Genomic DNA, 15169 nt, shown 5'->3' on the forward strand with positions numbered 1-15169 from the left:
AAAGTTGTTCCAGCTAATCCCTCTATTGTCCGTGTGTCCTTGAATGGGTATAGGGTGGTAGTAGGGCAAGGTTCAGGTGGGTTGGGATCATACAGGGTTCATACAGAAAATATACCTGGAAAACATACCTAATGCAGGGATTTCTAATTAAAAGGTAGCAGTCCTGACATATACAGTTCTAAGATATAAAACAGCAATTCTAATACAGAGGCAGCGGATAGAGATTTCATGGTAAGAGAACATATAATAGGCTGTATTATTAACTTGAGTAGAAAAGTTTAACTTTGGATTTGGGCGGTTTCCCCCCCCCTTCTTCTGGAAACATTGTTTTGTTCTGGGCGGAGGGGAGGTGGAGAGGGGAAATGTGTGAGTTTATGCTAACTGTTGTGCATATGCAGATCCTTAAGCCTTCCTTCAGGCAGGGTCGTGTCCTAGCTGGAGGGGTGGGGAGACAGGGAAGATGGCATTGAACAGGATTCTGGGTATTGCAGCTGTCACCCCTCTCTGTTCATTAATAATGGTGTCCTGCAACCCCCCCCCCCCAATATGATTTTATAACACTACCTTTGCACTGTCTGGCCAGAGTGGCGCATGCTCTGGTTATCTCCTGCTTGGACTACTGCAATGCGCTCTACGTGGGGCTACCTCTGAAGGTGACCCGGAAACTACAACTAATCCAGAATGTGGCAGCCAGACTGGTGACTGGGAGCAGCTGCCGAGACCACATAACACCAGTCCTGAAAGATCTTCATTGGCTCCCAGTATATTTCCAAGCACAATTCGAAGTGTTGGTGCTGACCTTGAAAGCCCTAAACGGCCTCAGTCCAGTATACCTGAAGGAGCGTCTCCACCCCCATCGTTCTGCCCGGACACTGAGGTCCAGCGCTGAGGGCCTTCTGGTGGTTCCCTCCCTGCGAGAAATGAAGTTACAGGGAACCAGGCAGAGGGCCTTCTCGGTGGTGGCGCCCGCCCTGTGGAACGCCCTCCCACCAGATGTCAAGGAAATAAAGAACAATCTGACTTTTAGACGACATCTGAAGGCAGCCCTGTTTAGGGAAGCTTTTAATGTTTGATGTTTTATCGTGTTTTTAATATTTTGTTGGAAGCTGCCCAGAGTGGCTGGGGGAACCCAGCCAGATGGGCGGGGTATAAATAAATAAATTATAATTATTGGTGGCCACCTCTGCCTCCTGTGGGGGGAGGTCCGCAGTTTAAGTCTGTGTTGCGTGAAGAATGATGTCTTCTTTTATCTGCCCCGAATCTCCCAACATTCTTGAGCATTCATCCCGGTTTGATTGCAGAGAGACTAGGCGACATTGCATGAAGGTGCATGTCACTCTCTTTTGGGAGAGAAATAAAATAAAAAAATTCCTTCCAGCAGCACCTTAGAGACCAACTAAGTTTGTTATTGGTAAAATAAAAAAAATTCCTTCAGTAGCACCTTAAAGACCAACTAAGTTTTTATTTTGGTATGAGCTTTCGTGTGCATGCACACTTCTTCAGATACCAAAAGCATGCACACGAAAGCTCATACCAATGGCAAACTTAGTTGGTCTCTAAGGTGCTGCTGGAAGGAATTTATTTATTTATTATTTTGGGAGAGAAATGTGTTTGTTGCTGCAAATCAGGAATGAAATCTGCTGGTCCATTTCCAAGCCTACAATCCTAGGATCCATTCATTGGTCGCAAGCAATCTCACCTCCTCCCAGCGGCGCTGCAATAAAACTCCCGGCACCGAGAGAATCCGAGAGCAGGGAAATGAGACGGTGGAAGAAGACTGGAAGAAATTCAAGATCTACTTGGGAAAGAACTGTAAGATTAACAATAGATAATAAGGGAAGTGGAAGTACAAAGAGGCTGAAGAAGCATTTAGATATAGTAAGAAGGGAATAGGGACCCAGGTGGCGCTGTGGTTAAACCACTGAGCCTAGGGCTTGCTGATCAGAAGGTCGGCGGTTCGAATCCCTGTGACGGGGTGAGCTCCCGTTGCTTGGTCCCAGCTCCTGCCAACCTAGCAGTTCGAAAGCACGTCAAAATGCAAGTAGATAAATAGGAACCGCTACAGCGGGAAGGTAAACGGTGTTTCCATGTGCTGCTCTGGTTCGCCAGAAGTGGCTTTGTCATGCTGGCCACATGACCTGGAAGCTGTACGCCGGCTCCCTCGGCCAATAATGCGAGATGAGCGCGCAACCCCAGAGTCGGTCACGACTGGACCTAATGGTCAGGGGTCCCTTTAAGAAGGGAATAAGTTTAAATGTAAAACGATTATCAAGATCTCTAGATCCAAATGACATTTTGAAATACTGGGAATGTGTGCTTAAAATGGATCAAGAAATTTTTTTTATAATAAGCATGTTAGAAGAAGAAATGGTTTAAGAAATAGACAGTGCTGTATTAGTTATAAATAGAAGCGTAGAAGGGGGGAAGGAGGAAGTCGACAGATTAAAAATTATACTGGATATCGCTAAAGAAATGTTTTTCCTTTTTCCTTTTTGTTCTTTTCTTTTTTGTCTTTTTATATTTTGTATTTTTTCTGTATTTGTTATAAAATCAATAAAAAAAATATTTTTTTAAAAACAAACTCCCGGCACGCTTGCACAGCTCAGCAGGGATCGGTAAGGTTTCAAACTGGATGGAGCAGGGGGTTGGACTGGATGTCCTCTGGGGTTCCCTTCCAACTCGAGGATTCGCTGAGTTCTCTGGCCAGCTCCCCGGCGCGCTCCTCCTCTTTCCACCCTCCCTCTTCCCTGGAGCATCCTGGGAAATGTAGTCCTCCGAGCCAGGGGGAAAACTTCCGTATCTCCAGCTGGGGACGTGCGATGGCCGCTCCGGCAGCCGTGGACCAAGACCCCGCCGCTCCCGCGGTGTCGATCCGGCCTTCCCGAGCCGAGGACTGCGCGGAAATCATGCGCATGATCCGGGTAGGCCCTTTCCCACGAGCAGGCAGACACGCAGGCATCCGAGCGGTGCAGCTGCGCCCTGTTGAACTGCTGCACCTGTTGAGTGTCCGCCTAGCCCCGTCTCCGAGCCCCGGCGCTCGCCCTCCCTGCAGCCCGAATAGCAAAGAAAGAAGTTTATTGTTTACTGAGCCTTCATCCTGATTTGCAGGCAGGCAGGGTGGATAAAAATAAATGATTTTAATAAAAAAAATAAAAATCGTTTTTTTAAAATTTAAATCGGATTTTTTTTAAAAAAAATTAAATCGGATTTTTAAAATAAAATGCTTTTGGAGGGAAAAGTCTTTCTAAAGATTTATATTTAAGTTACATTATCATCCAAAGGCTATTCATCAGGAAATAATTACAGGTAAGTAGCTGTGTTGGTCTGACGCAGTCAAAACAAAATTTAAAAATCCTTCCAGTAGCACCTTAGAGACCAACTACAGTAAGTTTGTCATAGGTATGAGCTTTCGTGTGCATGCACACTTCTTCAGGAAATAAGGATTTGTTTTAAGTTTGTCACGTGTGCTAAAACTCAGTCAAAGTTGTTGTTGTTTTTTTAAAAAAAAATCTTTAACCACATCAGTTAACAAAGGTGGATACACAATGCTATAATGCTTTTGTTTTAGTTAAATGAAATGTTTAAATTGTTATTAAGGGAATGATTTTTCTCCTTCCAATAAAGTACAGCAGAAAAGGTTTCCAAATATAAACAGTTCACTTATAAAATCTCACAATAATTTCATAATTATCTGCCTGTGTATTTCTAATAGTATAACCGAATCAGTAATTTTTGATATAACTGTAAAAACTGCTCTGAAAATTTATTATTCCGGAAATGAAACCTTCGTCTGGTTGTAAATATTAAGATTATGCCAGCAAGAATGAGTCTATCTGTGAAAAAAGAGATTTAAATTGAGTCTTACTGACTCGTGATTTAAATAATGATTTATATTGATTTGATTTAAATCAAATCTACCCTGCATGCAGGGATTATTATTTAATTCAATTTATCTATTGCATTTATATCCCCCCTTCCCCCCTCTTCCTCGCAACAACCCTGCGAGGTAGGTGAGACGTTAGCTCAGTTTCTAGAGCACGACTCTTAATCTCCGAGTCGTGGGTTCGAATCCCAAGTTGGTCACAAAGATTCCCGCATTGCAGGGGGACGGGCTGGATGACCCTTGGGGGGGTCGAGAGCTTCTTTGTGCACTGCATAGTTAAACTGCGGAACTCCCTGCCACTTGAGGCAGCAATGGCTACCAACCTTGACAGCTTTTAAAAAAGGACTGGACAAACCCAGGGAATATAAAGGCTATGGGGTGACTACGAACCATGATGGCTCTGCTTCTGAAGGCCAGCAGTTGGGAGCCACGTGTTTGAATCCTGCTTGTCGGTTTCATATAACGGGCGTCTGCTTGGCCGCTCTGAGGGCGGGATGCTGGAGAGAGGCTAGCTCAGTTGGTAGTGAGACTTTTAATCTCTGGGTCGTGGGTTTGTTCAAATGCCGCATTGGGCAAAAAGACTCCTGCATGGCATGGGGTGGGCTGGATGACCCTCGGGGGTCCCGCCCGACTCTCCAATTCTAGGATTCAGAGCAGGATTTGTTCAGGACATTAAGGAGGAATAAATGAAACAGTGTGTATTAATGGAAGTCTAGAAGTGGGGCCGGGGAGGCGGGATTTGGATGTGAGGCAGCGCCTCCTGCGACTTTTAAATCCTCAAATGTAGATTAGCATATGCAAATCCTATGCAAATGTGTGGGCTCAGGATCTTTTCCAGCAGCTAGCAACAGCCCCCTGCTGTCAGAATAGAGGTGGGGGGGGGGAGAGGCTCATCCTCCTTTGCAAAATCTAAACTAGGCACACTCTGTAACAATATTCACCCTGCCTGACTTCAAAAGGAAACTCCTTAGCTTTGAAAGGCTGAGCCAGGATTTAGGGCAGAGTTTGATGCTATTTGTTTAGCGCTGGACCAAGGCCAGGGATTTCTCTCCTGTGGGTTTTCCATTAGCATAGCAAAGCTCTTGTAGAGATTGTGTAATTGCCAGTTTTTGCTCTTCGGCTATCCTCTCTCTCTCTCTCATTTGAGATTTTGCAGAGAAATCGCACTCGCAGTTTGCAATGCAGAGAGGCTGCTGGTTCAGGCCCAAGGGGCCCAATCCAGTCCAGCATCTCCTGTTCTCACGGTGGCCAACCCAGTAGGAAACCCGCAAGCAGGATCCTGCGCCGCCATCAAGTGCCAGTTTTGGGCAAGATCGCCTCAGGCATCATCCAGACCGTGGGTAGCCAAACTAAGGCCCGGGGCCTGGATCCGGCCCAATCGCCTTCTAAATCTGGCCCGCAGGCGGTCCAGGAATCAGCGTGATTTTACATTAGGATGTGTCCTTTTATTTAAAATGCTTCTCTGGGTTATTTGTGGGGTGTAGGAATTCGTTCATTTCCCCCCATTCAAAATATAGAATCGTAGAGTTGGAAGAGACCACAAGGGCCATCCAGTCCAACCCCCTGCTGAGCAGGAAACACCATCAAAGCATTTATGACAGATGGCTGTCAAGCCTCTGCTTAAAGACCTCCAAAGAAGGAGACTCCACCCCACTCCTTGGCAGCAAATTCCACTGCCGAACAGCTCTTACTGTCAGGAAGTTCTTCCTAATGTTGAGGTGGAATCTTCTTTCTTGTACAGTAGTTTGAATCCATTGCTCCGTGTCCGCTTCTCTGGAGCAGCAGAAAATAAACCTTTCTCCCTCCTCTATATGACATCCTTTGATATATTTGAACATGGCTATCATATCACCCCTTAACCTTCTGAAAAAGTTTGCTGACCCCCGACCCCAAACCTATTACAAGATTTTGATAAGTTATTTGTTTGATATGGCAGAATAGAAAAGCTTTTATAAATGCAATGCAAAACAAGGGAAATACGTTTGGGGCTGGGTATATGGGTGAAAATTCAAGGTCTTGGCAAGTTAGATGGTGGGGGAGGCATTGTACCTGCGGTTAATGTCTCTTTCTTCCCTCATCAGGAACTTGCGGAGTTTGAGAAAATGCCTGATCAGGTAGCAAACAGCAACCAAGGTGAGGCTCAACCCCGGGCGAGAATTCTCGGGGCAGATCTTCCTTGGCCAGGTCTACACAGGAGCACAGAATCACCAAAGTGTTGAGTCGGAAGGGACCCCCAATGGTCATCTAGCCCAACCCCCGCAGAATGCAGGAACCGCAGCTCAAGCATCCCCGGCAGAGGGCCGTCCGGCCTCTGCATAAAAGTCTCCACCTTCCAGGGGAGTCCATTCCGTGGTTCAAAGGGGGTGGATAACTGCACTTTGCAAAAGGAGAAGAGAATTGGTCTCTGCCCGCAAGAGGCTTGCAAAACAGAAAATCAAGGCAGGGGAGCCCACAAAGGAATGGAAGGCAGGAGATGGCTCCCGAAGGAATGAGCTGGCCTGGCCAACTCACAAAGCAATTTTTTTTCCTGGAAAAAGACTTGGGGGTGGGGAGTGTTTCCAGAGCTCATCTGAACTTAAAAGCCCCAAGGTTTAGAATCATAGAATGGTAGAGTTGGATGAGACCACAAGGGCCATCCAGTCCAACCCCCTGCCAAGCAGGAAACACCGTCAAAGCATTCTTGACATATGCCTGTCAAGCCTCTGCTTAAAGACCTCCAAAGAAGGAGACTCCACCACACTCCTTGGCAGCAAATTCCACTGCCGAACAGCTCTTACTGTCAGGAAGTTCTTCCTAATGTTGAGGTGGAATCTTCTTTCTTGTAGTTTGAATCCATTGCTCCGTGTCCGCTTCTCTGTAGCAGCAGAAAACAATCTTTCTCCCTCCTCTACATGACATCCATTTATATATTTGAACATGGCTATCATATCACCCCTTAACCTTCTCTTCTCCAGGCTAAACATACCCAGCTCCCTAAGCCGTTCCTCATAAGGCATCATTTCCAGACCTTTGACCATTTTGGTTGCCCTCCTCTGGACACGTTCCAGCTTGTCAGTATCCTTCTTGAACTGTGGTGCCCAGAACTGGACACAGTACTCCAGGTGAGGTCTGATCAGAGCAGAATACAGTGGTACTATTACTTCCCTTGATCTAGATGCTATACTCCTATTGATGCAGCCCAGAATTGCATTGGCTTTTTTAGCTGCTGCATCACACCGTTGACTCATGTCAAGTTTGTGGTCTACCAAGACTCCTAGATCCTTTTCACATGTACTGCTCTCAAGCCAGGTGTCACCCATTTGGGGTCTATACAGCTGGTAGTCTTGCAGTGATTCGTGGGTCCTTTCTTCCACCCCCTTTCTCTCACTGTCTCTTTGATACTCACATCTCCTTTCCCTCTTTGCAGGGCTTTATGAGGACGGCTTCTGCCAGGACCCCTTCTATAAGTGTGTGGTGGCCGAGGTCCCCTCCGAGCATCAGAGCAAAGACGGTAAGCGAGGTCCCTTGCCCCAGAATCCCATCTTCCGACATGGCAAAGAAGCCATCCTTCCCCCTCTGTCGCATCGGGGGGGGAGTCCCCCTTCTGTTTGCTCCTTCCCTCTCCCAATTAACCTCCGTCTCCAGGGCTCAGTGATGGGAGGGGAAGCAAAGGTTTGCCCCAGGTTTCACCAAGGTTTTCCCCCAGAGACATTCTGCCTCGGTCAGACCCCACCTGGAGTGCTGGGCACCCCAGTTTAAGGAGGATATCGACAAGCTGGAAGGCGGGCAGAGGAGGGCGGCTGAGATGATCAAGGGTCTGGAAAAGGAGCCTCATGAGGAGCGGTTGAAGGAGTTGGGTAGGGAGAAGAGGGGACTGAGAGGTGATAGGATAGGTAAAGGTAAAGGGACCCCTGACCATTAGGTCCAGTCGCGGATGACTCTGGGGTTGCGGTGCTCATCTCGCATTATTGGCCGAGGGAGCTGGCGTACAGCTTCCAGGTCATGTGGCCAGCATGACTAAGCCGCTTCTGGCAAACCAGAGCAGCACACGGAAACACCGTTTACCTTCCCGCTGTAGTGGTTCCTATTTATCTACTTGCACTTTGACGTGCTTTCAAACTGCTAGGTTGGCAGGAGCTGGGACCAAGCAACGGGAGCTCACCCCGTCACAGGGATTCGAACCGCCGACCTTCTGATCGGCAAGCCCTAGGCTCTGTGGTTTAACCCACAGCGCCACCCGCGTAATGGGGCCCTTTATATGTCCAGCTGTCCTTTGTCAGCAACAAATTGTCACTGTTTTTTGTGTCGAATATACACTATATGGTCATTTATGGACCTCATAGGTATCTCAAGCCATTTGCCCATGTTGCCCTGCAACCCGTCCATGCAGAATGTAGGCACCCTATATATAGAAAGGAGCAAACCCGTGATATTTTAGGGAGCAGGCTAGTAGGCGGGGCCCATGACTTCATAGGAGCCAACATAATCATCATAGGAGCCAACTTTTTATCTTATATTTTGGAAATGTACATCCAGGTTTTTTTCCTTTATTCCCCCCCCCCAAGAGAGTGGGCCCCTAAACTATGGCTTGTTTAGCTTATATGTAAATCCAGCACTTCTTGGGGTGCATTTCAACTGTACGATTCTATGATTTGCAATCCTGGGGGGATTTCAGACCCACTTACCCAGCTTCTCACCCCACGGGGAGCAGGCCCACAATCTCTTGGGCCACACCCTGATGTGTTGGCAGGGCCCCCCCCAATATATTTTCTGCCCCCAAGCAACTGCCTGGAGGGTTCCACCTCTGAATGCAGTCGCTGGAAACCACAGGAGGGTGGGGTGAATTGCTCGGGTCCTGTTTTTGGCCGGCTCTGGACTGATTTTAGAAGAGCAGGTGAGATCTTTTGTCGTCGTTCTTTTGTTTTTTCCTGCTGCAGGCCACACCGTCGTGGGCTTCGGCCTGTATTTTTTCACTTACAGCACCTGGAAAGGCCGAAACATCTACATGGAAGACCTCTACGTCATGCCAGAGTTTCGGGGTAAGGAAACAGGGGAGGGAAGAAGCTGCTTCCAGGGGCTCTTAATCTCAGGGTTGTGGGTTTGAGTCCCGTGTTGGGCAAAGATTCCCGCATTGCAGGGGGTTGGACTAGATGACCGTTGGGTTCCCTTGCAACTCGACAATTCAATGGATTCTGTGAACAGACAAGAACTATCATTAAGAAAATATGTGTGTGTGTGTGTGTGTGTGTGTGAGAGAGAGAGAGAGAGAGAGAGAGAGAGAGAGAGCATTGGATCACACTTCAAAATGACCTTAACAGATTAGACAACTGGCCTAAAGCAAACAAGATGAATTTTAACAAGGAGAAATGTAAGGTACTACACTTGGGCAAAAAAAAATGAAAGGCACAAATACAGGATGGGTGACACCTGGCTTGAGAGCAGTACATGTGAAAAGCATCTAGGAGTCTTGGTAGACCACAAACTTGACATGAGTCAGCAGTGTGATGCAGCAGCTAAAAAAGCCAATGCAATTCTGGGCTGCATCAATAGGAGTATAGCATCTAGATCAAGGGAAGTAATAGTACCACTGTATTCTGCTCTGGTCAGACCTCACCTGGAGTACTGTGTCCAGTTCTGGGCACCACAGTTCAAGAAGGATACTGACAAGCTGGAACGTGTCCAGAGGAGGGCAACCAAAATGGTCAAAGGTCTGGAAATGATGCGTTATGAGGAACGGCTTAGGGAGCTGGGTATGTTTAGCCTGGAGAGGAGAAGGTTAAGGGGTGATATGATAGCCATGTTCAAATATATAAAAGGATGTCATATAGAGAAGGGAGAAAGGTTGTTTTCTGCTGCTCCAGAGAAGCGGACACGGAGCAATGGATTCAAACTTCAAGATAGAAGATTCCACCTAAACATTAGGAAGAACTTCCTGACAGTAAGAGCTGTTCGGCAGTGGAATTTGCTGCCAAGGAGTGTGGTGGAGTCTCCTTCTTTGGAGGTCTTTTAGCAGAGGCTTGACAGGCATATGTCAAGAATGCTTTGATGGTGTTTCCTGCTTGGCAGGGGGTTGGACTGGATGGCCCTTGGGGTCTCTTCCAACTCCATGATTCTATGATTCATTGCACCTTCAAAGCAGGCTTCACCAACCTGTCACTCTCCACATTCATTGCGTTACGACTCCCAGACCATCTGGAAGGAGACCGGTTTCTTTGAAAGCAAAGATAAAATCTGGAGGGGGTGACTTAGACCAGATGAGGAGGGTGGGACGTGTTCTGGGACTTTGGAGCGTCAGTTGTGGTGGAAGCCGGGATGCTGAGGCAGAGAGTTCCCAAGACATAAATACAGGGCAGGTTTTTATTTCCTTCCTTCCGAGAACCCAGGAGTCCTGTCTTCCTTCTGAGTTTTTCTTCTTCCTTCCGCCGCAGGAAGAGGCATTGGGAAGAAGCTCATGAGTGCCATTGCCCAGGTAAGAGCTGCGTTTTGCATTGGTTAGCATCCCTGCCCCAGTCTCCAGCTTCCAGGGAGAGAGGGGCTGGGCTGGTGTTTTGGTGCTCGACTTCTGATGTTCTTACCTGACTTGGCAGACAGGAGAGAAGCCACACTCTCAAGTGTCTGTGGCAGACTGCCTCTTTCTGTGATGTGTGTATGATTCTTTTGGGTGGTCTTTGGCGAAGGGGTTCGGGCAATTTCTAAAGTTTTTGCACACCTTTGTTCTGGGTTGCTCACCTTCCTACTGAAGGGATGCGAGGCTTCTGTTGCAACAGGAAAATGAAGATCTTCCTTGCTTTGCTTCTATAATTTTTTTTATTCATTAAATTTTCAAAGTTTTACAAATTCTTTAGGGATACGTGTCCAGAGGAGGGCAACCAAAATGGTCAAAAGCCTGGAAACAATGCCTTAGGGAGCTGGGTATGTTTAGCCTGGAGAAGAGAAGGTTAAGGGGTGATATGATAGCCATGTTCAAATATATAAAAGGATGCCATATAGAGGAGGGAGAAAGGTTGTTTTCTGCTGCTCCAGAGAAGCGGACACAGAGCAATGGATTCAAACTACAGTACAAGAAAGAAGATTCCACCTCAACATTAGGAAGAACTTCCTGACAGTAAGAGCTGTTTGACAGTGGAATTTGCTGCCAAGGAGTGTGGTGGAGTCTCCTTCTTTGGAGGTCTTAAAGCAGAGGTCTTTGACAGACATATGTCAATAATGCTTTGATGGTGTTTCCTGCTTGGCAGGGGGTTGGACTGGATGGCCCTTGTGGTCTCTTCCAACTCTATGATTCTATGATTCTATGATACAATCAGAACTTATCTTTCACGTCCGTCGACTTCCCATCAACCCGTCTATGGTGTTCTTTTGTTCCTTTGTGGAATTTATCTACCTCCCTATACCCAGGGGGTCTCAGGGCAAGTTCACAAAATGCTATGTTGCTTAATTTATTTACATTTTATTTATTATATTTTATCCACTATACGTTAAATTCTAAATGATTAAACTACAAATCCCCACCTGTTGCTGTTCTTCAGATCCTGCATATGTTTTAACATAAACACGGTATTTTTTCCAAATACTCCACAAAATATTTCCATTCTTCAATAATTTTTGTCCTGCCTCCATCCGTCCTTCTCTGACCAATCAGGGGACTCCACGTTCCTTGGGGAGTTGAGGCCGCAAAAGCCAACCCCAATTTTTTTCTACAACAATGAGAAGCTGCCTTTACACTGAGCCAAGCTACAGGGCCCAGCTAGCTCAGGATCGCCCACACGGACTGGCAGCAGCTCCCCCAGGTTTTCAGGGCGTCATCTTTCCCTAGCCCTACACAGAGATGGAACCTTCTGCATGCCAAGCAACTGCTCTGCTACGTCCCTTTCCCCTATACTGTAAATAGGAACATCAGAAGCTGCCACATAGCAAGTCTTGCCTGACTAGCCTCATATTACCTGCTCTGGCTGGCAGCAATGACTCTCCAGGGTTTCAGACAGATAATATTTATTTATTTATTTATACCCCGCCCATCTGGCTGGGTTTCCCCAGCCACTCTGGGCAGCTCCCAATAGAATATTAAAAACACGATAAAACATCAAACATTTAAAACTTCCCTAAAGAGGGCTGCCTTCAGATGTCTTCTAAAAGTCAGAAAGTTGCTTATTTCCTTGACATCTGACGGGAGGGTGGGTGCCACTACCGAGAAGGCCCTCTGTCTGGTTCCCTGTAACCTCACTTTTCGCAATGAGGGAACCGCCAGAAGGCCCTTGGAGCTGGACCTCAGTGTCCGGGCAGAACAATGGGGGTGGAGATGCTCCTTTAGGTATACAGGACCAAGGCCGTTTAGGGCTTTCAAGGTGAGCACCAACACTTTGAATTGTGCTCGGAAACGTAGTGGAAGCCAGTGTAGGTCTTTCAGGACCGGTGTTATGTGGTCTCGGCAGCCACTCCCAGTCACCAGTCTAGCTGCCACATTCTGGATTAGTTGCAGTTTCCGGGTCGCTTTCAAAGGTAGCCCCACGTAGAGCACATTGCAGTAGTCCAAGCAGGAGATAACCAGAGCATGCACCACTCTGGAGAGACAGTCTGCGGGCAGGGAGGGTCTCATCCTGCGTACCAGATGGAGCTGGTAGATGGCTGCCCTGGACACAGAACTGACCTGCGCCTCCATGGACAGCGGTGAGTCCAAAATGACTCCCGGGCTGCGCACCTGGTCTTTCAGGGGCACAGTTACCCCATTCAGGATACCCCCGGCGCTACCCAAAGATCCTGAGGGTTGAACCCACGACCTTCTGCCTGCCAAGCAGATGCTCCCCCTACCGAGCTAAGGCCTCCCTTCTCCTCTTCCTCTGCAGATCGGCTTGGAGAAAGGATGTACCCAGATGAAGTTATCCGCTCTGGACTGGAACCAAAAGGCCATCGATTTATACCTTGGCAACGGAGCCGTGGACCTGACTGCCGCGGAGGGCTGGCATGTCTTCCGCTTTGAAGAAGATGCCATGCGGCAGCTGGTGGCGGGGGGAGCCAGCAAATGAGCTGCGGGGAGAGATTTCGGAGAGCTCAACCCCCCCTGCAATGCAGGAATCGCAAGAATCCCTGACAAAGGGCTATCCAGCCTCTGCTTCAACTGTTGAATGACTCTCACCATCAGAATCTGAATAAAAAAAATTCTTCAGTAGCACCTTAAAGACCAACTAAGTTTTTATTTTGGTATGAGCTTTCGTGTGCATGCACACTTCTTCAGATACACTTGAAACAGAAGTGTCAGACCCTTATATATATACAGAGGGTGGGGGAGTGGGAATGGGTGATGGGCTGATGGGAGTGGTAAACCTGTGGATGGCTGTTAATGACTGCTGATGACTGCAATTAGTCCTGGGGGGGGGGGAAGCAAGGGCTGAGGCGCTTGATCATGCATAATGAGATAAGAATCCGATGTCTTTATTCATCCCAGGTGGCTCCATGGTTTTAAGCTTGGTAATGAGTTCCAATTCAGCAACTTCTCTTTCCAGTCTGCTCCTGAAATTTCTCTGTAATAAAACAGCTGCTTTGAGATCTTGTATAGAATGTCCTGGGAGACTTAAGTGTTCTCCTACTGGTTTCTCTGTCTTCTGGTTCCTGATGTCAGATTTATGTCCATTTATCCTTTGGCGTAGGGTTTGGCCTGTTTGTCCAATATAGAGAGCTGAAGGGCACCGTTGGCATTTGATGGCATACACAATGTTAGAAGATGAGCAATTAAATAGTCCTGAGATGGTATGTTGGATGTTGTTGGGGCCAGTAATGATGTTGTCCGGGTGTATGTGGCATCAGAGTTGGCATCAGAATCTGTTTAGTCCAAATCTCCTTTCTTGTAAATTGAAGCCCTGGGTTCGAGTCCTACCCTCCCGAGCAGGAGAAAACAAGCATGCTCCCTCCTCCATGCCCTTAAGATATTTGAAGAGGGCTCTCCTGTCTCCTCTCAGTCTCCTCTTCTCCAGGCTAAATATCCCCACCTCCTTCAACTGTTCCTCATATGGCTTGGTTTCCAGACCCTTGATCGTCTTGGTGGCCCTCCTCTGCACACGTTCCAGCTTGTCAATCTCCTCTTTAAGCTGGGGTGCCCAGAACCGGACACAGGACTCCAGGTGGGGTCTGGCCAAGGCAGAATAACGCGGGATTATTCCTTCCCTTGATCTGGACACTAGACTTCTCTTGATGCAGCCTAGAAGAGCATTAGCTTTTTTTGCTGCTGCATCACACTGTTGACTCACGTTCAGCTTGTGGTCCACCGAGACCCCCTAGATCCTTTTCACATGTACTGCTAGTAAGCCAGGTGTCCCCCATCCTATATTTGTGCATCTGGTTCTTCCTGCCTAAGTGCAGAACCTTACATTTGTCCTGACCGAAAAACAAGAGATGTCCTTACCTTTGGGTCTGCCCCCTTTTGAACTCCCTGCTTTCCTCCCCACTGGCCCCCAGCCTTCCCTGCATCAAATAAATAAATATACATACAGGTTTGCAACATCTCGACTTTCTCATTCTCGCTTCCCGGGGTCCCTGCAGTATCCCAAAGGATTTTAGGATGCCGTTGTCTTCACAGTAATACGGGTCATTGTGGTAAGATTGGGCCAAACTCCAGGCCCCGATCCGGTTCAAGCAGGATCATACCATTTTAAACAGTTTTCGCCCGCAAAGAGTCCTGGGAAACGTAGTTTGGTTACTGGGGCTGAGACTTTCCCAGAGTCCCCCAGGAAGCGGCGTTGACTGTCAAACTGGCATGGCTTCCCCCAAGGAATTCTGGGAGCTGTAGTTTGCTCAGGAGGCCAAGAGAGAGGCTAGGAGGTGCCCCTTATTTCCCCTCACAGAGCCCTGGGAACGCAGACTGACTCTTAAAGCATTCTGGGAATTGTAGCTCTGTGAGGGAAAATAGGAGGGCTCTCTTAACAAACACTCAGCTCCCAGAATTCTTTGGGGGGGGGAAAGCACCTGCATATTGTTATCTAGCTCAGTCGGTGGAGCGTGAGATTCTTAATCTCAGGGTTGTGGGTTCGAGTCCCACCTTGGGCCAAAAGATTTCCACATTGCAGGAGGTTGGACCAGAGGACCGACGTGATCCCTTCCAATTCTGCAATTCTTTGATTCTAATCCAGGCACCCCCAAACTCCAGCTGTTTTGGGACTACAATTTCCATCATCCCTGACACTGGTCCTGTTAGCTAGGGATGATGGGAGTTGTAGTCCCCAAACAGCTGGAAGGCCGAGTTTGGGGGTGCCTGGTCCCTTGATTCCCAACGTGCGACACACGCCCCAGAGGGGGGCAATTTGATTTTTAAGAGGGGCA

General features: G+C 47.7%; 1 protein-coding gene across 3 annotated transcripts; it reads left to right on the top strand.

Moving 5' to 3' along the window:
* The first annotated feature begins 2682 nt into the window (after nt 1-2682).
* Nucleotides 2683-14351, top strand: LOC118095021 (thialysine N-epsilon-acetyltransferase). 3 transcript variants are annotated; one of them, XM_060281930.2, is made up of 6 exons: nt 2683-2921; nt 5965-6016; nt 7290-7373; nt 8800-8901; nt 10291-10331; nt 12703-14351. In XM_060281930.2, exons 1-6 carry the CDS (start codon nt 2820-2822, stop codon nt 12880-12882), a joined length of 561 nt encoding a protein of 186 aa, XP_060137913.1. In that variant the 5' UTR covers nt 2683-2819; the 3' UTR covers nt 12883-14351. The 3 variants fall into 3 exon arrangements, with proteins under 3 accessions (XP_060137913.1, XP_060137912.1, XP_088511736.1); XM_060281929.2 differs by having other exon boundaries at nt 2732-2921; nt 10239-10331; nt 12703-13035; XM_088655610.1 differs by lacking the exon at nt 10291-10331 and having other exon boundaries at nt 2732-2921; nt 12703-13035.
* Nucleotides 14352-15169: the final 818 nt, after the last annotated feature.

Source organism: Zootoca vivipara, chromosome 12 (genome assembly GCF_965207765.1).
Source record: "Zootoca vivipara chromosome 12, rZooViv2.hap1.1, whole genome shotgun sequence".
Classification (NCBI taxonomy): Eukaryota; Metazoa; Chordata; class Lepidosauria; order Squamata; family Lacertidae; genus Zootoca; species Zootoca vivipara.